Source organism: Pezoporus occidentalis, unplaced genomic scaffold, assembly GCF_034315485.1.
Source record: "Pezoporus occidentalis ecotype Australia unplaced genomic scaffold, CSIRO_AGI_Poc_V1 ctg76, whole genome shotgun sequence".
NCBI classification, from domain to species: domain Eukaryota; kingdom Metazoa; phylum Chordata; class Aves; order Psittaciformes; family Psittacidae; genus Pezoporus; species Pezoporus occidentalis.
The window spans coordinates 2044861-2070364 of record NW_026916115.1 but is presented as its reverse complement, the minus strand read 5'-3'; the positions used below and the strand labels follow the sequence as shown (position 1 = coordinate 2070364).

The 25504-nt window shown below is 41.8% G+C and overlaps 1 protein-coding gene across 1 annotated transcript in view; it reads right to left on the bottom strand.

Annotated features, from left to right (window-relative positions):
- Nucleotides 1–24259, bottom strand: part of ABL2 (ABL proto-oncogene 2, non-receptor tyrosine kinase) — a 50766-nt gene extending 26507 nt beyond the window's left edge. The window contains exon 1 of the mRNA XM_062602296.1: nucleotides 24024–24259. Coding sequence (XP_062458280.1) covers nucleotides 24024–24201 — 178 coding nt within the window. The 5' untranslated portion in view covers nucleotides 24202–24259. The remainder of the gene's footprint in view (nucleotides 1–24023) is intronic.
- Between the last annotated feature and the right edge of the window lie 1245 nt (nucleotides 24260–25504).

Genomic DNA, 25504 nt, shown 5'->3' with positions numbered 1-25504 from the left:
AACTTCAGAACCAGGGTAAAATCTTTCTGTGGATGCTTGTCAGGAGATCCAAGTCTGACATTCAGCTGAGCCCTGGCTGAGGGAGTTCTAGTTGTCTTGCTCCTTCTGGGCACTATGGGCTAATTAACTTGGGGGGGGGGGGGGGCAGTGTGATAGTGCAACTATGAAGTCAGAGAGACATCCACTGCACTAAACTTAGCTACTGGCTGCTGTGCCACTTCCCGTCGGTGAAACCCAGACACTTGTCATTGGCTCCACTGGCCAGACAAGGGGCTCCATTCACCAGTGCCATTCCCAACAGCTGCTAAATAATCATGGTAACATGAACCCCAGCCTCAGCAGGAGGAGAATTCCCAGCTCAGCATCGACAGCTCTGCAGTATCAGGCTGTGTCACTACATTTGCTTTTTCAAATCTAACAGTGGTGCTTAGTCCCTGTGTATCTGAGACCAATATTAAGACAAGAATGTACTCACTGAAACCTTTTTGGAAAGGTTCTTTCTGGGTCATAGCAGAACTAATACAGCTTTGGAGGAAAAGAAACCACAGTAAGACTGAGCAAGTTCAATACTCCTATCCTAAAAGTAATCAAAGCTACAAAAAAGTCACTGTTGGACTTGCTGGTGTAGTAAAAAGATCAGTTTTATTACAAAGGAGGATAACTGTAAACGAATATACAAAGACTATGAATAAGTTAAGTGGACCTGGATTGAAAATGCTTATGTACCAGGTTTGTGATGGATATTACTCAGTAGATCAGATATTTTTGGACACAATAATAAAGTATTTTAAAAATAATTAATTGGAGAGGAAGGACTAGCCAATGTGTACAACTTGAAGGAATTTTATGCAGATAAAATACAAACATGCATTTTATGTACATCCACTACTACAATAGTAGCATCTACTGTAAAGTTAGGCATTACAACTATTTTTTAAGTACTTTTTGATAACATCAAAACTATGGAACATTTAAAGGAAGTATGATAGGAAAAACAAGTTCTGCCTCTTGGATTTTGCAGAACACTTAAGAAAGCCAAAAGCAAGTCAACTAGCTGACAACTGGGATTCTTTGGGCAGGTAACAACCACTGCACTGGGTACAGTACTTACAGCCCAGCATCCTGCTGTTACCATTGCATGGGGAAAGGGTAATGGTATTATTCCAGAATACTTTCCAAGCCTCCAGCATGTTGCAGCTCGAGATTTTTCTGAGCCAGAGCTGGTGGTGTTGTAGTTAAACTTTCTAACGGGCTTCTTCCATTATTTTGTCCAGTTGCTGTCTAAATTAATGTAAACTAAACTCACCACAAACAGTATCTTGCTGCAATGTTATCAATGGCTCAATTGCACATTAGAGAATAAAAACAGGCTTTTACTTGTTTTGAACATGACATCTGCTGGTTTCATGTGATGATCCTCACTGTCTGTGGTCACAAATCCTGAATGATCACCACCTGGTGGTGTCTTCCCTGCCACCTGTGATTTTTATAGGCCTTTACTGTATTCTACCTCAGCCATCTCTTTTCCAAGCTGGAAGAGTTTGTCTTAGGCAGTCTGATGATGTTGCCACCTTTGGTCACCTTTAAACAGTCCTCCTTTGATTACGTTGTTTGTTTGTTTTGTCTAGCTCCACTCTGTACCCTTCCAGATAACCAGATCAGAACTATATGCAGTATTCAAATCATAGCTTTGTACAGGGGCAGAAATATATATTTTTCTATTCCTAACACCCTGCTTTTTAGACTCTAATTCTCAATGTTGACAAGATATAGTCTTACTACAGCTCAAAGACTTATTTCTATTATTACAGTAGCCAGCTCAGAGATAAATGCCTCGCATGCAAAACCTAGAAGCGTATTCCTGTGTGTACCACTTTCCACACGTTTACATTGAATCTTCTGCTACTTAAACCTGCAACCTCATGCAATTCTTCAGTCAACTTTCATCTCTACTGTCTCTAAATTAGAATTACTGGCAACTTTATCATCTTGTATTTGCTTTCTTCCTCTTCACATCATGCTTCGTAGACCAATAGCAGCTTCTAATTAAAAAACAGGTGAATTGAAGAAAACCTTAGAAGCTGGGTAGAAGACATTTTCTTTATTCTTATTTGACAGCTGATTCATTTCTAGCACCTTTTCACTAAACAAAAGCATTAATGCATCCCAGCAAGCAGTATACTACGTGTTAAGTGTTTCGTTCAGTGTATGGTCTTGTTAAGTCATCAGATACTGCTATCCTATGGTGAGAACACTTAAAAAAAAAAGATAAAAATGACTTTGCAACAGAAACCGCTGAACTAGAAGACTAGTTAAAGCACATGTAATTGGCTCTGGGGAGAAACACTCCTGAAGAATGAAAACCTGAATGTGTGTGGATGCAGACAGAGCAGAAGCATCCAGTAGATTGTAGTTTTGCTACTAATTAGTTTTCAGAGCAGTAAAGCAAACAAAGTACAACAGTATGGAAAAAAAGGGACTGAATTGCCCAGAAACATAAGGTCACATAGGATCATATAATAGTTAGGGTTGGAAAGGATCTTAAGATGATGTGGTTCCAACCCCCCTGCCATGGGCAGGGACACCTCACACTAAACCATATCACCCAAGGCCTAGTCTAACCTGGTCTTGAACACTGCCAGGGATGAAGCATTCATAACCTCCATGGGCAACCCATTCCAGTGCCTCACCACCCTAACAGGAAAGAATTTCTTCCTTATATCCAATCTGAACCTCCCTTGTTTAAGTTTGAACCCATTAGCCCTTGTCCTATCACTACAGTCCCTAATGAAGAGTCCCTTGCCAGCATCCTTATAGGCCCCCTTCAGATACTGGAAGGCTGCTATGAGGTCTCCATGCAGCCTTCTCTTCTCCAGGCCGAACAGACCCAACTTTCTCAGCCTATCTTCATACGGGAGGTGCTCCAGTCCCCTGATCATCCTTGTGGCCCTCCTCTGGACTTGTTCCAACAGTTACATGTCCTTTTTATGTTGAGGACACCAGAACTGCACACAATACTCCAAGCGAGGTCTCACGAGAGCAGAGCAGAGTAGAGGGGTAGGATCGCCTCCTTCGACCTGCTGGTCATGCTTCTTTTGATGCAGTTGGCTTTCTGGGCTGCGAGCGCACACTGCTCTTTTGACTAGATTGCAGCCAGAAACTGCATGGAAAATGCTTAGATTAACCACAAATTATGCTAGCAAGGACAGAATCTGATCTATAGACAAGGAAACCTCAAAGGAGATAGCTGCAATTCCAGATTAATCTAATAATTTGTCAAAAGGCAAATCCTCACAAGAGCCAAGAACTGTTGCCAATTTTCAATGCTAACCTGAACAGCAACAGTCTGGTTTTCTATAAAACTACAAATGTTCCCTCTTTGTGCTGGGGAAATATGGAAGTGGAAAATAGTTGTATGGATTTATCTAGGATCATAAAGGGCTTTGAGGCAATCCTAACTAACTGAAATTCTATTCCATTGAATTAGTACCACAAAACCTTCTATTGACCTGGAATAAGAAGAGACAGATGATGTAAACTATGTAGTGTAAGAGTAAGGCAGTCTTTTGGGGACTGGATTACGCACACTAGACAAAAAGGATGCTAACATTAACAATGAGATGGGAAGGTATGAATGCTGCCTCAGCCCCCTCAAAATGCAGATACTCCAAAACCAAGACATAGACAAGTGTTGTTTTGCACTACTCCAGTGACTCAATGGAGTGCTACTCCCCCAGTTTTAACAAAATTATTTGTCTTGTACTGATATTCATCTATTGCTTGGAGGTTTTTGACTAGAAATGCAAAATGACAAAGTGTCTGCTGCTTTCTAAAACAGATTCAGCAACTAGAAAAAGCAAAAAATTATTTCATTTTGTCATTTGCTTGCCACACAATTACTTGACTAATTTTTCCTGTTCAGAGCACGAAATAACAACTCAGTGTTGACACAGTCAGGGAATAAGACTCACTCTAGCTATTTAAAGAGCCTTCCTCCCACTTAATACTGACATAGCTGTCTGAGACATCTCTCCTGCTGCCAGTATTTGTGGTGGTACGACAGGGATGCTCGGAAGATTGGTCAGTATGTTGTCAGCTGTTTTTAACTGAAGGTTACTCTGGCCTCTTACTGTTTCTGCCTCTGGGTGCCACCACCCCCAGAGCTTAATTTGCTCTATTTGCTATACATATTCTGAGGGAGGAAGGAAGAGGAAAAAGTCTGGAAATTCCCAGTGGGAAGTCTAACACTGCAGCTCACTCAGCTCTATCTGTAGAATACTGATTAGTTCCTAAACTGCATCCATCTAGAACATCGGGTTTTGTAGATTTTTTACCATGGATAGTAACATACTTTTCCATAGAGGCAAGTAGTACAGCACACCATGAACTGGGAGGATGCTTCAATACTACCTTGCTTCTTGTGGCACCAATAGAGTTTTTACACCTGCAGCAATGGTAGCAGTGACAAGTAGAAACACACATAAACTGACATTCAAGTTCATACAAGATATCACTGACATATGACATGCATAAACAAGGCAAAAATGTCTAAGTTACAAAAATCAGAGAAATCAAGCCATTCATACTGCTTATAGAAGTACTTACAGCCCATAGGAGGAATGGTACATGTACTCTTATCACCATCACTCTAAGAATGATTGGGGAAATTAATGAAGTGCAAGATGACTAAATAAGCTAAACTCAGTTTCATGGCAAGATGTTTTGCCAGTTGTGCCATAATACATAAAACTGCTGTTTAATTTAGGAGTGTTGTTTTATGAAGTAAATTTTGAACTGAGACTGGAACCAAAGTCTAACTGTGCCATCCAGAAGGGAACTTGCTTGCAGCATGCCCACAACTTTTGGTTTGAAAGGCCAAGAAAGTTCTCCTTATCTTGTCAAATTAAGATTTTATTTTTTTCCTCCCCTAATCTGACAGCATTCCCCCTCACTCCTTCTTCCTCCCTCTCCACAGAAAAACATTCCCAGTTGTTACTGGCCTATGTAGGTTGTCAGGACAGCGGACTGCTGGATTACACAAGGCTATATTGTATCCCTTCAAGAATCAGCAACACTAAGGGCTTCCTCTGGGACCAGAGCTCACTACTAGGCTGTAGCAGCATACTAGGAGCCGTCTTAAAGTTGCAAATGCCAAGACAACAGGCAGTCCTGCAAATGCTCCTCAAAATCATTGTCTCTTGAGCCTCTTGCAGTACAAATCTACTCTAAATCGGATACCTCAGCAACCAAAAGCATGATGAACTTGTACTCAGCTCTAACTTAGCCTCTTGAAACAAAGGGACAGAATGCTGTCTTCTGCCTTCTGTTCAGGTACTCGAAACTAAAGCAGCTTTTGGAACCTTGGGATAAGATTTTTCAGTTTCATTTCTACTGTTTACAGCAGTTATCTCTGGCAATCCTGTATTTACATGTTTCCAAAGTAACTGTAGCTGCTCTCAGAGCAGTAGTTAAAAAGCAGAACATTTACCATCCCGTGCAGAAACTTGTTCCAGCCAAGGGCTTCTCTATCTTCCTTACAGAGACCTCTTACTTAGCACTACTGTAAGACAGTCAATCACTGCCAGCTTCTCAAGATGCCACTAAACCTCTGCCTTTTAAGACACTTCCTTATTGGAATTCCACACTGTTGTTACAGGTTACTTAACTCTGAAATTTCTTTGAAAAAGTACCTTCAGGTAAACCACAAGACATACCTCAAGAACTGCTATTTGGCAAGCAGTGGAGCATCCACAAGCAGATATGAGTAACTTCAGTAACTGCTGTACCATGTAGGTTTAAAATAGGTCCTTCAGCTTAGAAGGACTTTATAGAATCAAAAGCTAATTAATATTTGAAAGTTATCTGAAGGGTCCCAAGAATTAATGACATGTTTCCTGCTCATCTACATCATTACCAGAAACAGTCTTCCCATTGCTTTCAAGCTACTTTAAGCACTTAAAGCCAATATAACTACGTGCTGCATAGGCTGCTTAGAAGTAACAGCTTCCTGTATAGTTTATAGAACTGAGCGTACACCAAAACTGTCAAAACCAGTAAGGGAAGTGAAGCAAGGGGAGATGTTTATATGGACATACTACTGCTTTGAGATTTAAGTCTCTTACAATCTAAAATAAACCATACAAGCATAACAGTGTTAAATTTTCATAAAGCCTGCATGGTCAGTCCCTGAAAAAGTGAACCAAGAGCTGAAATACAGAAACCTGGAAGCACCCAGCACATTTAAGCTCCTCCAAGGATGCTGAAGCTCAAGCATGAAGCATCAGCAGAGATTCTTGGGCAAACACCCTTAAAGTCATGTTTTCACCATGAACAGCAGGTTGGCTGTAGCACCCCCCCCCCCAAAAAAAAGGAAAACCTCTGAAGCACCCACAAAGACAAACAGCACACAAGTGAGTGACTGAAATACAAAGATGAGAGCCTGGAGAATATCCAGCAGAGATCTGTACATAGTACGAACCTTCTTCCCCTACTCTTACCCCCACTAAAAAGACCAATAGATTAAACATGCAGGGTCACACCTCAGGTTCTGAAGCTAGAAAAGCTGAGTAATAGCAAAAGTCAAATTGTCATGATCAAATACAACAAGCAGAATCAACCCTCAAAAGGACTGACTAATGTAGGTTGGCATGTTCTCTTATCAGTAACGTCAAATGTGACTGTTCAGTAAAACTTCTGTATTGAGAACTGGGTATCTAATTAAAATGCAACAGCAGATTACCAGTGTAAGAACTTAATTCCTAATTACTAGAGAAACTGGAATAACAGATCTATTCACAGAACTAAGACTCTTCTGGCAGAAATACTGTCAAATAATCCATTTGGTTATCCAACTTTAAGTTCACACCTAGTTCAGCTTGAAGGACAGACAGCCTTTTCCTTTAGCTGTCAGTCTCACCAACTCAGCAACAGCAGTGAAGAGCTGCTGTTCACAAGCACTGGGTTATAATCAGATTTTCATTCAAGGCATACAAGTGTAGCATTGTAGACAGCCAAGAACTCAATAAGCACAGAAGTAAAATACATGTTAAAAAAGCCCACCCTTAAAACAGGTAAGAGGTGACCCTATTCTTAGAAGCTTGTGGAAGTAACCTGTTATGAAGAGATAACTGCCTTTAATTCTTTAAGCATCTCAGTCAACTCATTTCTGAATTTCAAAGATTCTGAAAGGACAAATTTCAGAGGCCCATTTCTGAGAGCAGCCTAGCTAAAGAGCTACAGTGCTAAGTATATATGTACAGACTATTAAGTTTTCAGTGGTTTTCTTCTTTTTTTTTTTTTTAAGTAATCCTAAACTGGATTCACCAAAGCCCTTCCCCAGGCACAAGAGACAAAACTGCTGAACTACTTTGAGGTTTTGAGGGTGCAGACTGAGCATGTGGCTGAGTGAACCCAGCAGGCAGCTGCTGCCAGACCCATGGTTGTTTCCCCTTCTCCCAGCTGCCTCCTTTGCTGCTTCCCACATGCTCAGTGCTCACACCCATGTTCATCTGGTGTTTACTACTCTGCGTCAGGAAACCAAATGAACACTTCAGAGCTTTCTGTCAGTTTAGCTCCCTGGACTGCCTCACCACAGAGCTAGATGAGAACAAATACCAGTAAAGAAGCAGCATAGTGGTGATGGTGACAAGCTTCTCTTTTGACAAGTTTTTATCAACTCATTGCAATTCAGATTACCAGGATACAAACAGGCTCTCTCTTGTAAAAGTTTAGTTCAAATTATAACCCTCTCCATCATAGGAAAATAAAATAAATAATGGAAGTATTCTGGCTTTGAAAACTCATGGTGAAGCTTCAGAAATAATGTACTGTGAATACTGCAGACATATTATTTATAACAGACTTCATGATACTGGTACTGCTACTGTTGGCCCCATTAAGGGGAAATTATATTAGACACAACAGGCACATGCTCTAGCAGCAGGACTGAAATGAAATGACTCACCCAATTAAAATACATGGAATCTAATGATTTCACTTCTAAAGAAAGGGCAGGGCTTCCTACATAATGACAGGTACAATATAATTACTGGGAAACCAACATCCTTGGCTTTGTTCTTAATATATGAATGTGGCTGCTGTAATCTAAGACAAATACATAAAATGCAGGTCATTGGTTATCCAACTTCAAATTCACACCTAGTTCAGCTTTAAACTGAGGAAAAATATTCAGGTCTGGGTGTGGAGGTCTCAAACCATTTTTTTTGGGTGCTTTGCCAATGTTATGAAAGCAGTACATCACATAAGGGTGGTAGCTACTCTCACAGAAAAAACACAACTGCAAAAAAGGTGCAACCTGGGCAGGGGAAAATGAGGAGAACTGAGAGCACATTGGCAGAGCAAAGGACAAAACACTATTGAGCATCATTTATGTTTAGAGGGACACAGCATCCACACAGGCTCAGACCACTAGATGTCCACCTCTATAAAGAGGTTAGCATTATCTTGACAACTTGAATGGGAATGTGTAGCCCTTATGACCATCGTTAGAGACATATGTAAAGAAACACTTCAAATAGCTCCTTACTCTAATTAAGATTCATAAACTGAGCCTTCTGCAGCTGTTGAGATTCATCTCCTGGTTTTGTCTGGAGATTTGGGGTGGGGATCACTGCAGAGAGCACAGACCCTGGCAGGCATGAATGCTAACTGTGCAGCTGTCCTTGGAAGCATGCTGCTGAAAGGACGACACAATCCTCCTCAGAGACCAGACCTGAGATGTGCTGTCATGTTTTTTTCAGATTTAAAATTACAAGAGTGCTAACAAAGTTGAGTGAGCACATGCGTCATGCAGTTATGTGCCTGTTCAGCAGCATGAGTATCTCATCCCCAACAGTGAAGCTTTTCTAAGTAGATAATTGTTCTCCAGATTTGTGATGAGATGAAATGACATTTTTTCCAATGAGGACATGAATTCTAATAAAATATATTTTCAAATCCTCTAGTAGGTAACCATGTAGCCTTCTCAGATGTCTACAACTAAACAGTAAGATCCACAATTTTTGCTGAAACACTTTGTTAGTAATTTAAGGACAAAAGAGAAAGATGATGTATTGGATCCTAGGCTTCTGCTGAGGCCATACCTGTTTTGTGGGTGACTACCTTCGCTAGTACTAACCATGCTGTACTTTTCACCAGCAGTAAATGCTTATTCTCACATGCATTAAATTCACAGCCTGCACAACATTCTCAGTCAGGGCTAATATTATGACTTGATACTACATGGGATATTTTCGTAGCACTTGATATATCGAGTGCCTCACAGTTTTGATATTTTATTCTTTTGACAGTAATACAGAGCAGGGTAAAACGTGTACTGTGCAGAAGAAGGTCTAAGGTAAAGAAACAAAGTCATTTGCTAAGTATCAGACTGGAAGCTATGGCTGAACAGGACTCAAACTGGTGTTGGATCACCCATCCTCCTTAAAGCGCAATACTTAAGGCTTTCCTTACAAACCCCTTACAGTACCTCTCCAAGTAATGAATAAAACTTCCAATATGAAGACCCAAAACACTTTTAAAACCACTACCGTCTCAGCTACCAATGTTCTCTAAACAAAAACTCCTACATTTCCTCACACTAATTAAGTAGGATTAAAACAGTTTTAAGTTCAAGCATCAAAAAGGGGAAGAAAATCTGTTATAAATTCAAGTATAACAGAAAGCCCCTGCAGTCAAATTTGGAAAAGAAAGCATGGTCCTGCGGATAGAGGTCTGCATCAGCAGTTCCACTAGAGACCTGCTGCATAAACCATCTTGTGTACTCATGCCACTCACCTGTATGATAAAACACTGTCTTGCTTTTATAAACTTACTACTTACCAGTGTGTGTGAAATTAGACCAAAATAGATTAAACAGCTAACCACTACAGAAAACAGTTTTCTAACTGCAGGGATTTTTTTACATCAGTATCTCATTTTCTTATATTTAAACAAAAATGCTACCCTCATGGGGAGAAATCATTTTCTCCAGTTCCTGCATGTCTGTATTCCTCGTTTTAGAGCCTACATCCTTTGTCTGTCAGCAAAGGCAAGGAATTTGGGAACAAAATATTTCCCCAAGAGCAGAGAGACAGATAGAAAAATACTGTGCATCACCTGTTTCATTTTCATAAGAGAGATGGCTCCAAATCAAGACAAAGGCAGCTGAGTAAGAACGCTAAATGATCATGAGAAAGGAAATAGTTTTTCCTAATTTGTCACCTGGCACCAATTCCTGGACAGTTATTTCTGTTTCTCTTTAAGCCTCAGACAACCTTCTTTCATACAGTATTCACCATGGAATCACACTTGTTTGCAACACACAGGATCATTATCTCAAAGCACAAGAGTGATCCCTGGAAGGGTAACCTTCGGTTTAGGAATATGAAGCACCACTATGCCTGAGCAGACTTGGGGGGGGGGAGGGGAGGAGGAAGAGGAGGGAAGAAGGACAACTACAGCATACCAGAAGTCCTCATGCCTTTGCTTTTTACATGATAGCATCCAAGACAAAGTCTACCTTGGTAGTATTTAAAAAAAAATTCCTATCTCCTTTGTAGCAGTCTGTGTTTTAGGACTGGTTAACCTGTTTCTTTCAATGCAGCCTGTCACTGATTAATCTTAAAAGAAATAACTGACTTCTAGAGAAACATAAATGCATCCCAGTTCAGTCTAACAACTACCCCACAGCTGAGCAGTCAATGATGAACACCATGGTAGTGTCAGGTGATCTCATTTTTCTTGTAATTACATGTCTAAACTCTGTACACCAGATCTGGGATCTCTTTGCAGAGACCCTGTCTCCCATCCAACAACCTAAGTGCATGAATGCTTACTGCAATTCACTCCGTTTGTATTGCTCTACTGCTAAACAACCAAAGACAGTAAACTAAAGCTATGTGTTGCTAATTCTCTGTAGCATCAGCCTCTTTATGGATGCTTGATATATAACATTGAGCAAAGTACACTGTTTTCAGCTTCCATTTCAAGGCAAGACAAACAATTAACACAAGCACTGACCTTCTTTCAGACCTATTACCATGCAGCAAGTGTTTTGAAATACAAGCTAGAAACACAACAAACACATTTCCCTAACAGCCTAAAGGATGAGACAAGAGTGCATGACTGAACATTTAGCCTGCAGACAACTTTTCTGTGTTTGTTTATGCAAAAGTCTAAACATCTCCATAAACAAAGACAGCATTACTGCCATTTTACAGATGAGAAGTGCACAGAAGCAATAAGACTCTTAATTTGAGGGCTCAGATTGCCTAGCAGAAGTATCAGATTTAACATCTTCGCATGCATGAAAAGTTGCTTGCATACTAGGACATAAACAAGTTGGAAAATTTCTCTTGCTGGCAGATGAAGTTAGGACGAAGCCCAACACACACAAAACAACTAAAAAGGAAGCAGTTCAGTTCTTAAAGTCAAAAGCAAAATAAATATGTATTTTAAGATAGCTACATCTGCCTTTTGATATGTGGATCTCGACTGCTTTCATAAACCAACAGTTACTTAAAACACTCTTCCCTGTAACCCAGGAATGTTGAATAACACACTCCACTTTTCCTAACAGAAAAACCCTTTAGCAGTGGTTAAATTAAGCCAAAGGTTTGTATCACCCTCTCGTGGTAGGCTGGAAAATCGTGTTCTCCGTAAGAAGCAGCGATCGATCTTTCTCCTCCTACTTTAAATTGACAGAGCCTCCTGCGTGCTGCCCAGGCTCCTCAGCTAACGTGGTAGTTCTGCCCAGCGTGAGGCTGCTCTCTCTCATTCTCACCTGCTCCCTGCTGTCAATACAGTGCGTGTTTCAAAGCCTACTTCCTGGCTCGAAAAGAAGGTGATAAGCTTTGTGTGGAGAGAGGAAGGCTAGAGAAAGTGGAAAGGCTGTCTAAAAGGTTCCTTGTAGTAAAGTGCTGGTCTTGCTCAGGAACAAAATACTTACTAGCAATACCTCATGCATAGCAGCTGCAGTGTAGTTCTGTAACAGCTGATGCACAACAGAATTCATGCTAATAATTGGCTTACCTGAGTCTACACAGTCTATGTTGCCTTAAGGCATGCCAACTTCCACAGCCCACAAGCCAACAAGCATAATACTAGGGCTAACCCATCCACCTGTGGTGAGCAGGTACTGAGAGGCCAGCTGAGCACTATTCTAGAGCTAGGCTGCACCTAGGAGCAGTTACACGGTTTGCCACCAGCCCCTAAAATGAGAAAAATGTGTGGCAGAAACTCTAACACAGCATGCAAAAAAAGTCATTGCACCTTATGGTGTAAATTTGTGCCCTGATGAAGAGACACATCTCAAACTGTCTTAATCAAATTCAGCTTAACCATTTGACAAGATAGGGGTGGAAGCTATAGACTTATTCATATCAACAAAAGAAAGAGTTATGATACAAGACCACACACAAATTTAGCTTTGACAGAGTTAAGGTGTGTCCTATTTCAACTTCTCAAAGCGTATCTGTAGTCCCAACTAAGTGCTAAAGTACAGAAATTACCACACAATTAAATGACCTGATTTAGAGGGTAGTGCCCTCTTTCAAATATTTTACCCCTAAAGCAATTAAATATAATTATGATGATCTAAACCCAGAAAATGAATGTTTTCTAACAAAAACAGATTTAGTGTTGTTATGACAAAAGCAAGAATTAAACCCCCCAGACTTCTGTTCCACAGGCTACTCAAATCATCTGAGTGTCTACTTATTTTGTACATCAGTCCTAAGCCATCAATGAACCTCTGGAAGAAAAAGTTACAAAAAGTGGGCTAGTTGGTTTTTCTGTAGTTTATATCAGACTCATGTATTCTATCTCTCAAAAATAAGATCTCAGTTTCTTGTAACATGAACAATCAGCTCCTCCCTCACAGCTATGCGCAAACCTTAACATCCACAGGCTTTTTTAAGATCCTGAAGAAAAAAACCCTAAATATAACTTGAAATACTAGCACTGCAAGACACTACATACCATTTTCTAAGGATCTCCAGACAAGGACTTTTTAATCTGATAAAGCAGCTCTCCTTTCTCTGTTTACTCTTGGGATTTTTTTTAAAAAGAGCCATAAATCAAAATTAAGGCCAATGATTATCCTGAATAACAAGCATACAACTTATGATTAGTGAAAAAGGTATTTCACTGTGCTTCCCTGGGTAACTGGGCCAGAGCACAGGTTTTACAGCGATACCAATTGCAAAAGCACTGCTCATCCCTTCTTCCTCTGTAAAATGTATGCATCTCCCTGCCTTGAAAAAAGATGACAAAACCTACCAAAACCCCACTCATCTTCCTAGTCAGGAGAAAGCACAAGAATTCTCTGGGGCTTTCACTGTTTATATATGTTACTACCACAAATGACAAATCTCATCATGGCTTACTTGATGCCAATCCAGTCAGTAAAAAAGCAGGTTTGCAGACAAACCAGAATTGCCTGATATCACCATGAAGCGATCAAAGAAACAACTTTCAGAGCATCCCCAATGCCTGTACCACAGCCTTTATGTTTTGATAAAAGTGTCAAAGAGTAACCTTACCAAGGCTTGACTCTATTAACAACATTTTAAAAAGCGCATGTAGGACATTCAGCAGTTTAAAGTTCAAGTTTTAAGAATTTGCTATTTTAATTTCAGTATCTTAATTCTGAGTGAGAGAGCTGCCCATTTTAAGAGTAGATTACAGATGAAAAAAATTCGTAGAAGAAAAGCAACCACAGATCAGCTCTGAAAGGACAGTTTCTTTTTCACTTGTAGGGAAGTGAACAGTAGACATGAAGAAAGCTTTAAAATTACAAACCTGTGCTCTAAGAAAAAAATGTGTTAAATACAAGCAATAAGTCTCTGTTTATGCAATACAGCTCAGAGCAGTATAAACTCAAGCTCTGCTGCATTTAGTGACATAATGGAGGAAGGAAGCTATGCCACTGTTTCAAAAGATCTTCAAGGTTATTCACAGTCTTGAGAAGGGTCCATTTCACCCTGCCCAGATAATATAATTTGTATCAACTTTTTAAAAGTTTGAATAAGTAGTCACTGTAGTTTCATAAATAGGTGAGCTCTAAATATTTTTTTCCAGTTTTCTTCTATTAAGTAATTTTCAGAGATAGCAGTATAGCTGTATCTTGTCTCTACCTCTGCTCTTGGCTTTTCTAAGTGGCAACACAGAATTGATATTCTCATCAGTTGCACAGCCTCCCACAGGTTCCTGAATAGCAGCAGCAAAACTGAACAGTCTTGTTAACTCTCTGACACTGCTGGTTAGCAAAATGAACCCTTGGCAGCAAAGGCTTTGAAATAATGTTGAGAAACTGAGCTGACCGTGTAAGCTAAGGAAGGCCTCATTATATTAATTTACACTCCAGCTTGGATTTCAAGGGTTATCTTCACAATTGGACTACAAAGTATGAATGTACAAATATTTTGTTTTTCCCTAGAAAACAGATCTGTGCTCTGTAAACAACTTTAGACCCCTAATGTTTAGGGTAAATGTAGGAGGCAATACTAATCTACTTGAATATGGTAATATTTAAACAAGCTTCTAGGCTAGGCCCTGTTGGAGTGTGCACAGATTTGTGACAAGGACGGTTCATCACAATACAATTCCTATATGTTTTGGGGTGTCTACTGTACAGGAATACTACTGTACAGTCAACTTTTCCAAAAATTATGGGTCTAATTGAACAAGGAATCTGAAAAACAGAACACCTCATGACCTACGCTACATCCTACCACCATAATAGATAAGATTAATACCATTTATTTCAACCAGAAGCAAGCCTGAAACCTGTTTCAAAATTAGCCAAGGTGTGGAGCACACTTAACCTGCAACAAAAGCAATTACTGGAATCTCATGCCAAACCACTATAAATCCCACGTGTGAACTCTAAAGAGGGTATATGTGTATTCTTTCTCCAACTGCACTTGATTCTACCTCTGGTAAGAAGGGAACAGGAGAAGGAGATCTAGGTGAGTTTTTTCTTCCCAAAACAAACAGTCCTGCGAATTAACGTCTGGTTGTGCTCCAGGAGCTTGGAACTTATCTTTTTGTGCCTGGTATCAGTAATCAAGCTACTTTAGCCCTGATTCAATCACACAGTTGAGTAAGATGATCGTTGAAGGTCCTCTGCAATTGAAATATTCTATTCTATATGGGGGTACTTCCCCCAACAGGTGTGCTGCCCATTACAGGGACATCAGTCAGTAACCCAGTTTCAACTTATGACAGGTCAGTTTAGAAAGCCCACCTGTCTCATTTAACAGTTATTAAATATACTCAAGATTGTATTTTAAAACATTATCTGCAAAGTTGAACAGTTGAAATACAGTCTCCAGTGTACTGAAATGCACTATTAGGGAGAAGGTGCAAGATCATCTTTTACCCTTTTATCTTCTTCCAGTCTTCCCTTATTCCCATTCTTTCCTCTCCAGCATTATTTGTCTTTCTGGAATACTTTTCTCCATAGCTGCTCATCCTATGTTTCCTAGTTGAGATGATGACAAATAGGAACAGCAGACACACACTTGATGTTTTGCTGTTGGGATTATCGTAAGTGAAAGGAAAGAGAAATAAGATACCAAGGTGCACAGGGTGACAAATCCTTAATGGTCTCATCCTCCTATCCTCTAATTTGATTTCTAATTGGACCCCAACAGCAGCGGGAGATGGTTCCTATGCTTTTGCCTACATAGCTTGCAACAAGAAGCAGCTACTTTAGTGTCACTTCAGTTTCACTTTAGTAAAGATAGCTTTAAATAACACACACACAAAAACAACCAAAAAAAAACAACAACCACACACACACAAAAAAAAAACCAGGAAAGAGCCAAAATCCAAACCAGTAACATCAAATTAATGGATGAAGGTCCTATAGAAAGTGAGAATGTCCTATGAAAAATGAGTTTTCCTTCACTGAAGAGCTACTTTTCTTACATAACTGTAGTCCCAATTCTATCGCTATGTCATAGAATACTTTCAAATCAACGTAAGTGAAGCTCCAAGTTTATTAACACATGCAATTATTTTTAATGGAAGATTAGGATCCTAAGAACAACATTTGGTAGGAAGACACAGGAGAGAAGGAATTTCTTGAAAAAGTTCAGTCTTAAAAGATGTTTAAATGGCCATCAAAGATCAGTAGAAGATTGAAATAAAACCAGTTCACTTCTTAGTGAAGTATATGCAGTTGTATTAGGAGATGCACATGTCTTTATAGAAAGCCCACAAAGCACATGAAACTTCCTAAGCAGATATGGGTAATATAACTAAGGCTTGTTGTGGTTTAGAGTGTTACCAACAGGAAGCCTCAATGGTTTTGTAACAGTCACTTCTTCTAGAGAGAATAGCCTCTATTGATAATACCAAGATCAGTCCTTAAAATAAAGTATTTCACAACCACAAAACCAGTGAAATGTGAGGGATGATGCAGTTACCAAAAGCCATTACTTCAGACCCAGCGATTCAACTGTGTTACAGCACTTAGCACAAGCTTTTGTTTCTTTCCTGCTGTGTGAAGAGAGAAACTGCTGGTGGTCCAAACACTGTGAAAAGTATTTCCTTACCAGTAAACACGCTTCTGAACGCTGTTAAGAAGGAACCTGTATGCCTACTTTGCAGACTCACCTGCAAAGCCGGTCATTTGCACTACAGCTCCGAAGCTTTACATCATTCATAATTACATACTGCTGAAAGAACTACTAACCGTTTGGCAAGCAGTGATTTAGGATATCAGATTCTCAAACAGTTATAACGTAGATGAAGCTTTAGTTTGTGGTCTTTTATTTCTTGGCTTTTTGAATGCAAAGAGGTAAAAATGAACTGCAAGTCACTAGCCAAAACTTAACTTCGAGTATCTTTCACACACATCCCTACTGGAATAAGCATAAACTGTTGTTTCTTGTTTTATGTTAGTTGGATTTTAACATAGTTTCTTACAAGTGTGAACTAGTCAGCTGTCAGCAGTACTTAGAAAACAGTTTAGGGATAATAAGTATGCTGGAAACATTAAGTTGTGACAACTAAGAGAAATGGGCTAGAATAAACCACACTAACAATCCTCTAGTTTTATCTACAAAATACAGACCTAAAAAGTACGCTTTTAGCTCAGCAAAGACTGGTCTGCTTTAAGAACAATCAAACATGACATATGCTGAAATAAGTGGGTTACAGAACAGGTCACTTCTGAACACCAATGACAACATGACTTCAAGCCTACTATCCCAAAAATCTGTAATTAGTACCAGCCATAAAGTATTCCTGAAGCCAACCCTCCTACAGCTTCTCTAGGAGAGAGTCCAACTATCTTCAAACTCCCAATAATGTGAGCTGTCAGTCCTGCTATATTGAAAAAGTTTAGGCTGCTTGTGACAATTTGCTTGCGTGTCCTATAGTTTACACGTTCACTTTCCACCTATTTGTTCACTCGGCCATGTCCCTATTTCCACAAAAAAAAAAAATCCCACAATTTTTTTTTTGCAAAACATTGCACTTGCAAGCAATAGCAAGTTTGTGAAATATTGCTAGAACAACTTGTACCACACCATCTGCTACATGTGGAGAACTGAGAAATCAGAGAGCTGTCTGGGCTTTGAAATTTGATTTTTAAGTTAGTTCTGACTAACATCTTTTGAAGTAGTTTCATTTCAGTCTTACCTTTTTCTGACAACAGTCCTCTGTGTATGTGAAAATTACATAGGAAATACAGATAGGCCGGGAATTAGAACCAATCAATAGTCTGTATTGTATTGTCCCTTCCATCCAGTTGGCAGAGTCTTCTCATTTGCAAAATGCAGTATGCAAAAATCCCAACTTAAGATATAAAAATGAGTATTGAATGCAACTGAATCTAGAGGAACAATTTAGATATCATGGAAAATTACGCAACACAGAACATGCCTGCAATTTTATGTTCTGCAGGAGATGTTCCCCTAGACATTTATCTGAACTATCCTTTATTCCCCAGATAATTAGTTAAGAGTTATTTATACGTTATGGTCCCACAAGATTTCTGATTTACAGTACAAAGAGTCACACACTGAATACAGTGATTATATTCCATCTGCACAGAGCATTTACTGACAGGAAAGTCTGCAGGCAAGTAGCTCTGGCCTGAGCTTGCTGCATTTCAGTGAGATGAAAACTAAAGAACATTTTAGGCAACCCACAAAGTGCAGTTGTTAAACTGACCCTATCTTCTCTCCATTTTCCTGCATCCAGCCCTTCAATTTCACCGAATTTCAAAGGGACAGTGTTATTTATGCTTCTTCCTACTTTAGAATATTTTTATCATGTGGCTTAGCACTCCAACTGCCTTAGGGGAGCTTTAATGATAATTTTATTTTTAAAAGTATAGGCTTATCTTGCCTGACCTTGATACACATAGTAAAAGGTTGCTAAACTCCTCCTCTAGAAAACAAAACAGGGAACAAATGTCCTGCGCCTGCTGGATCAAAAGCTCAAGTGTGGCAGAGTCTTCCACTACTCCAAAATATATCACCAGGGCAACTGTACCAGTACTGCAAACGGGTATTGCAAAGGCTTTCCAGCCAGGATTTAAATAATCTGATTTTCCTGCAGCATTTTTTCTACAACACTCAGCAAGTCTTTTTGGAGATGAAAAGCATGCTAACAACATTCCAAAGAATATCCTGGTATAGCAGGCAGTTATCTACTCTTCAGAAAGAAAATTAGAGCATGTCACTGTTCAGAGTTCATACAAGGAGCTTCCATACAACTTGGAAGTTGTTGGTTGTCATCAGTTGTACCCCTTCCTTCAAACAAACTACTGAAAGGATAAGGAGATAACCTAGTTCTTGTTCTCTCCTCTATTCCTTCTCTGAAAGAGGAAAACGAGCTCATCCTGTAATGGCATCAAGTACTTATTTTCTGGTTGTACTGAAATGTAAATATTTGATCGTAATTAGTGTTCTCTACAGCTTCTCCATGCTGAGTTACTGTCCCTGTGGTACTAGTAATTCTGATGCAGTGCACATGGGAACACTAGTGTTTGAATAATCCTTCTGTTTACACTCTTCCTTTCTATTACATTACTAGCAACAAACATGCTTGATGATCCATTGCTTGCTTTTGTAAGTCACAGATTACATGCTAGGAATGCTCACAAAAGAGCGCTTCAAAGGGCTAACTACAAAAGGCTGCAAAATCCATGCCTATCTTTTTGCATTTTGGAGAGATCTGCTCCATGGCTAACAAATCACAGAATAAGTAGGGTTGGAAGGGATGTCTAGAGATCATCCAGTCCAACCCCCCTGCCAAGGCAGGGCCACAGGATCATGTTCAGGTGGGAGACTTCACAATGTTCTTAGGCACCCTGTTGCAGTGCTCTGCCACCCTCAACATAAAGTTCTTCCTCACACTGAGGTGAAACTTCTTGTGCTTTAGTTTATGGCCATTGCTCCTTGTCCTGTCACTGGGCACCAATGAAAAAAAGTCTGGCACCATCCTCTGGTACCCACCTTTGAGATACTTACATGCATTCACAAGATCCCCTCTCAGTCTTCTCTAAATAGGAAAACTCCCACAGTTTCTCCTCATCAGAAGGATGCTCCAAAACCCTGATCATTCTCATGGCTCTTCACTGCACCCTTTCCAGTAGCTTCTTGTCTTTCATGTACTGAGGAGCCCAGAACCGGACAAAGTACTCCAGATGTGGCCACACCAGGATCAAATAGAGGGGGAGGAGTACCTCCCTAAAAGTCACAGAATCATAGAATAGTTAAGGTTGGAAAGTACCTTAAGATGATCTAGTTCCAACCCCCCTCTAATGGGCAGGGACACCTTACACTAGACCATATCACCCAAGGCCTCGTCCAACCTGGTCATGAACACTGCCAGGGATGAAGCACTCACAACCTCCATGGGCAACCCATTCCAGTGCCTCACCACCCTAACAGGAAAGAATTTCCTCCTTATATCCAATCTAAACTTCCCCTGTTAAAGTCTGAACCCGTTACCCCTTGTCCTGTCACTACAGTCCCTAATGAAGAGTCCCTCTCCAGCATCCCTATAGGCCCCCTTCAGATACTGGAAGGCTCCTATGAGGTCTCCATGCAGCCTTCTCTTCTCCAGGCTGAACAGCCCCAACTTTCTCAGCCTGTCTTCAAAGGGGAGGTGCTTCAGTCCCCTGATCATCCTTGTGGCCCTTCTCTGGACTTGTTCCAACAGTTCCATGTCCTTTTTATGTTGAGGACACCAGAACTGCACACAATACTCCAGGTGAGGTCTCACGAGAGCAGAGTAGAGGGGCAGGATCACCTCCTTCGACCTGCTGGTCATGCTCCTTTTGATCCAGCCCAGGATATGGTTGGTTTCTGGGCTGCAAGCGCACACTGCCGCCAGCTCATGTTCAGTTTCTCATCAACCAACACCCCCAAGTCCTTCTCCTCAGGGCTGCTCTGAATCTCTTCTCTGCTCAACCTGTAGCTGTGCCTGGGATTGCTCCAAGCCAGGTGTAGGACCTTGCAGTTGGCATGGTTAAACTTCATGAGGTTGGCATCAGCCCACCTCACAAGCGTGTCCAGGTCCCTCTGGATGGCATTCCTTCCCTCCAGCGTATCAACCGAACCACACAGCTTGGTGTCATTGGCAAACTTGCTGAGGGCGCACTCAAACACACTGTCCATGTCACCGACAAAGATGTTGAACAAGACCAGTCCCATCAGCTTGCTTAGGACTTTTCTGCTGAACTTTGCAGCAGTGCTCACAAAATTCAATACTATGGTAAACGGAAGCCTCCAGCAGTCTAGGTGTCTGTTCTCATGAAAGAATAGTGGGGTTCCACAACACAGATTTCCTTGTTCTTTCCATAAAGCAGAAAACATCTTCAAATTCCTTGCCTCTTCCAAAATACATCCTGAAGTAAGTAGTGCCTGTATAGCTGTAGTGCTTTCCCTACACAGCTGTAACACAGCAAACACGCTTGAGACAAACTGGTTCAACTCAATCTATCAATTTTTCAAGGATGACTATATTTCAAGTTAGTTGCATGAAAACGCTCATCTCAGGTTTTCATAAGAGCCTCAGCCTAGCATAAGGGATTTTACATTTTATTGATTTGACACAATCAAAATCCTGTAGTAATATGGGTCTGAGGATGAAAATATTGTTTATTTCCACCCTTTTCATAAACAATCCCGAAGAAGCAACCACTTAAAATTAACTTTGGCAAGAGTGCTTAGTAAGGTTCATAGTATAGTACGAAATCTGCCAATGTGAGCTGAGGCAGAGATTTACACCTGTAGGTCAATAGGTTGTCTTCCTTAAATAAATGACTATCAAAAAAAGCCAAGGAAGGTAGATAACCCAGGCTCATCCTTTGACTGGCTGGTTTAGTCGCTGGTCCAAGAGGGCTAACTCATAATCCTGTGCTTCTACCATCACTTTTCAAATACTGTGAATAGACATCCTAGAGACAGAATGGAAGGTCAGGTTCAGAAACAAACTACTACAAAACAGGAATCTAGATCAAGGAATATCACCAGCAAGCACAGCATCTCAGCAAAATAAGAGTAGCACTTAAGGCTAGCAAAAAGCTAGGTTAAGTAAAACAGGACAACAAGGTTAGTAAACGAAAAATAAGAATAGAAGTTGAGAAATCCCCTCAGAAAGGGAAGTGAGGATCACAAGAAAAGAACTGAGAAAGGAAGTGAACTCCAGATTCAGAAATATTACAAAAATGATTTATTATTGCCCAAGACAAGTATTTAAATAGGTGCTCAACTTTGATTAGCACTTGGTACAGATAATCAATAGCAAGTTGTTCACTCATTTCTAGTAAAATGTGCATGGAATCAGGGAACAACTTAACACGGCTGAGGTACTCACCAAGACAAGACAGCAGTTTGAAGCCTGCTCTAAAACTCAAAAACTGGATTGCCAAAAACACACACCCCTTTTACACAACCTAACAGAATAAAAAGCTGTATCGTATTTTCAATAGACGTATCTTCCTTTACAGTCTGCAAAGAAAATAACAGAGCCAACAAAAACCTAATGAAAATTATATCAATTACCTTACCACTGAAGCAGATAAACTAAGCAATATAAATAGTAGAGAAAATATTTTTAAAGATACAGTCATTGTTATCACAGAGAAATGTTCTTTTTATATGCCCCTGAACAGTTTTATTCAGAGTGTGTTGACTTCCCTGACTCATTCTTGTTTTGAGTTCTATGGAAGACAAAGCAGAGGGCTGGTAAAGCACATAATTTCTTGTCTTGGTGTGCATGCATGCTTAAGAAAGCTTTTCCTCTCTATTTCCCTGCCACTCCATGTTAATAATTCTACCATCTACCTTTAAAATTTAGTAGGGCAGAGGGAGGAGCTAGAAGAATTTATTTAGGATGCTAAACTAAATTACTACTAAAACACGCAGCAATAAATGAAAAGATGTGCTTGAGTCGGTCTCAACTGTGTTATTCTGAAGTAACTGCACGTTCCCCAGATGCTGCACTGTACTTCCCACAAACACCCTTTCTGTCCTTGCCTTATAAGAGCAAGAACTAAATAGCCATCTTGGTACCAAAACACAAAAGGAGACTATCTGTCATTAGCAGGAGTGCTCCTGCCTGCTCAGTCATACTTAGCATTTTGTCTAAATAGCAGTTTTGCTCTAAAGTCTAAAGATGTAGACTTCAGCATCCTGAAAGAAGTGGGGTACATGCATAACTTCTGAATTCTGCTCCTAACATTGTGCATTTCAGTATTTCAGTCTATTATAGTAATGGTTTTGCCAAAGAGCCTTTTAAAGTACAAAAACAACAGAGTAAAACATGAAGTTGATGATACTATGGCTGAAGGATGCAATAAAATGCTTAGTTTTAATTGTAGTTATAGAAGGTCAGGCATTTCAGCAAGCTCAGAGTTCTGTTTTGATTTCAAAGTTGATACCACTCCCTGAACTCAAAAGCTGTAAGACTGAGATTTTAAAAACCAAATTTATTGCTGCACTCTTGTTTTGATTCATACTCATGTGTCAGCAGTCACAGCTGATGATATTTACATTTAGACTGCTGGTTGCATGCTCCTTAATCTTTTTGCCTATGCTCATTCTATTGAGCAGAAGAAAACATGTATTGTCAGAAAAAGTTTGCTCTATAAACACTGACATATCTCTCCACCTAAAGCCAAACCAGTCACACTCTCCATAGCAGATTCAGCTCCTTAGGATTAGAGATGCATCCACGCATCTATTCTCAACATGCTTGTCAGAGCAGACAGGTTTCAGTTGATCATACCTTCCAAAACTTGTGCATTATATAAAGGTGTTGCCAGACAGATAAAACAAACAACAACAACAAAATTCCACATAATTACAAAGGGGAATTTGAAGTTGTGGGGTCCTCCTAAGAGAGATTACTGAAACTAATCGTGTTGCATTAAACATTTCCGGTATCAGTTTACAGGAATAAGAATAGATGTGGACAGGGAAAAACTTAAACAGAGAATGAGATTTCAGCTGTAACACCCCAGTCAAAACAAAATCGTTTGCTCTGTCAGGAGCTATACAACAACAGAGACTTACAGATGTAGATGGGCAAGTTACAAGCGCCCCAGTAAATAAGCACATGTACCGTTTACCTTTGTAAATAAAACCAGAGCTAGGAAACGTCGCACTGACAGCCGCCAAGAACTGCGAGCTTTGATTCCCGGTGGTGCCACCTCGCTGCCGCAGATGCCGGGGAGTCCCAGCTCCGGGGGAAGTTCCTCCGGCCCCGCTGCCAGGCTCCGTGCTGGGCCGAGGCAAGCGTCCCCCGGGACGTGGCACGGTGGCGGGGCTACCCCGCTCCCCCCTGCCGGGAGAGGCGCGTCTCTTCGCCCCGCACCTCTCCCCTCCCCCAGTTAAACCCACAACAACAAAGGAGGCAGGGGAGGAAGGGCGATCTCGCCCCTTTCCCCCGAGCCCCGCGATCGACCCTCTGGCCGAAGCCGAGGGCAAGCGGGCGCCCCCCGAGCCGCGGCCCTCCACCCACCCGGCGGCGCGGCCCCAGCCCCGGCCCCTCACCGTGCTGGGTGAAGATATTGAAGCCTCCCTCGGCGGTGCGCCCGGCCGCATCCCGCCGGCGGCCCGCCGGCTTGGCCGCGCTGCTACCCCGCAGTCCCCGCGGCTGCTGCTGCTGAGGCGGCGGCTGGTGCTGGAGCCCGGCGCCCGGCTCCCCGACGCGGCCCACCTGCTGCCCCATCGCCGCGCTCCCGGCCGCGGCCCGCGCTCACATGCCGCCGCTGCTCCCCGGCCCGGCAGGCGGCCTCCCGCTCCTCCCCCCGGCGCGGCGCAGGGCACCGCGGCCCGGCCCGGCAGCTCCCGCCCGCCTTGCCGCCCCCGCCGGCCCCCGCGGCGCTCCGGCCTGGGACTCACGGACTCGCCCCCTCAGCCCCCGTCGCCATCTTAAACCACAGAGCGCCGGGAGAGCGGGGACAGAGCGGCTCCTGCAGCCGCCTCCGGTCCTCCGAGGGAGGTCGCTCACCCCTCCCCAGCAGCGGCAGTCTCGCGCGGTCGATCCGGCACGGTCGCACGAGCAGTGTGGCTGTGACGGGGACAAGTACGGCCTGAGGAGCAGGACCCCGGGGTACTGCCCGCATTGTGCCCTCGGAGGGACCTTCCTTCTTGGCCACGATTTGAGGCGCGGGCAACCTGACCGAGTGCTGCGGCCGTGGCCCGAAGGTTGCCCCACTCAGGGCAGCTGAGTGCCGGCCCCACAAACACGCTTTCCCTGCAAGCTAAAGCAAGGCTGGTTCACCTGCGAACCCAAGCAGATGTGAGGTGCGATGCTAGGGTCGCGTACCCGGCTGCAGAAGGGAGCAGTGGTGGGCCCGTCCTGAGCCATACACATCTCCTCCATGGCTCACCAGGCCCTGGATGAGCTCCTCTCATCCAGGACCTGCTCTCCTGACCAGGGGCGTGGAGGAAGAGAAAGGCACTGTGTGTGAATACCATCAGGCATATTAGTGGCCGTGTGTCGCTGACAGCAGCATCTTGTCATCGGGTGGCTGAACATACACTCTATTCTGTACTTGGTAAACTGTTTCCTTTCCGCTTCTGTAATGTTAGCATAAGGTGGTCCAATTCAAAGCAGAAAGGAGAGGTTTCATTCTGAAAGATAATGGTCTTTGTTGCAGTTTAGAGGAACTAAGAAGTATTTCAGTCACCATGCTGGCTACTATTTCAGCAGTGCTTTGGCAATGTTGCTTCATCGTGGATGAGCTGTCATGTTGCTCATCTCAGATGCCCTCACCACATCAGTGAGAACTGACATGACAGTGACAAACTGGCTTGGTAAGACCCAGAGCCAGCCAAGGAGCTACTGCAGCCTATGGCTGGACCAACCTTTGTGTGGCTGTCCTGGGTTGGGAAGGTGAGAAGAAGCTTGTTTGCGAGTTCCATGAAAGTCAGCTTTCTTCATTAAATTTGTAGTTACAGGAATTCTAAGGCTGTAGTTTACCTTCTCAGGATCATGAGGTGGTACCAAAATTCTATCCATACTATCA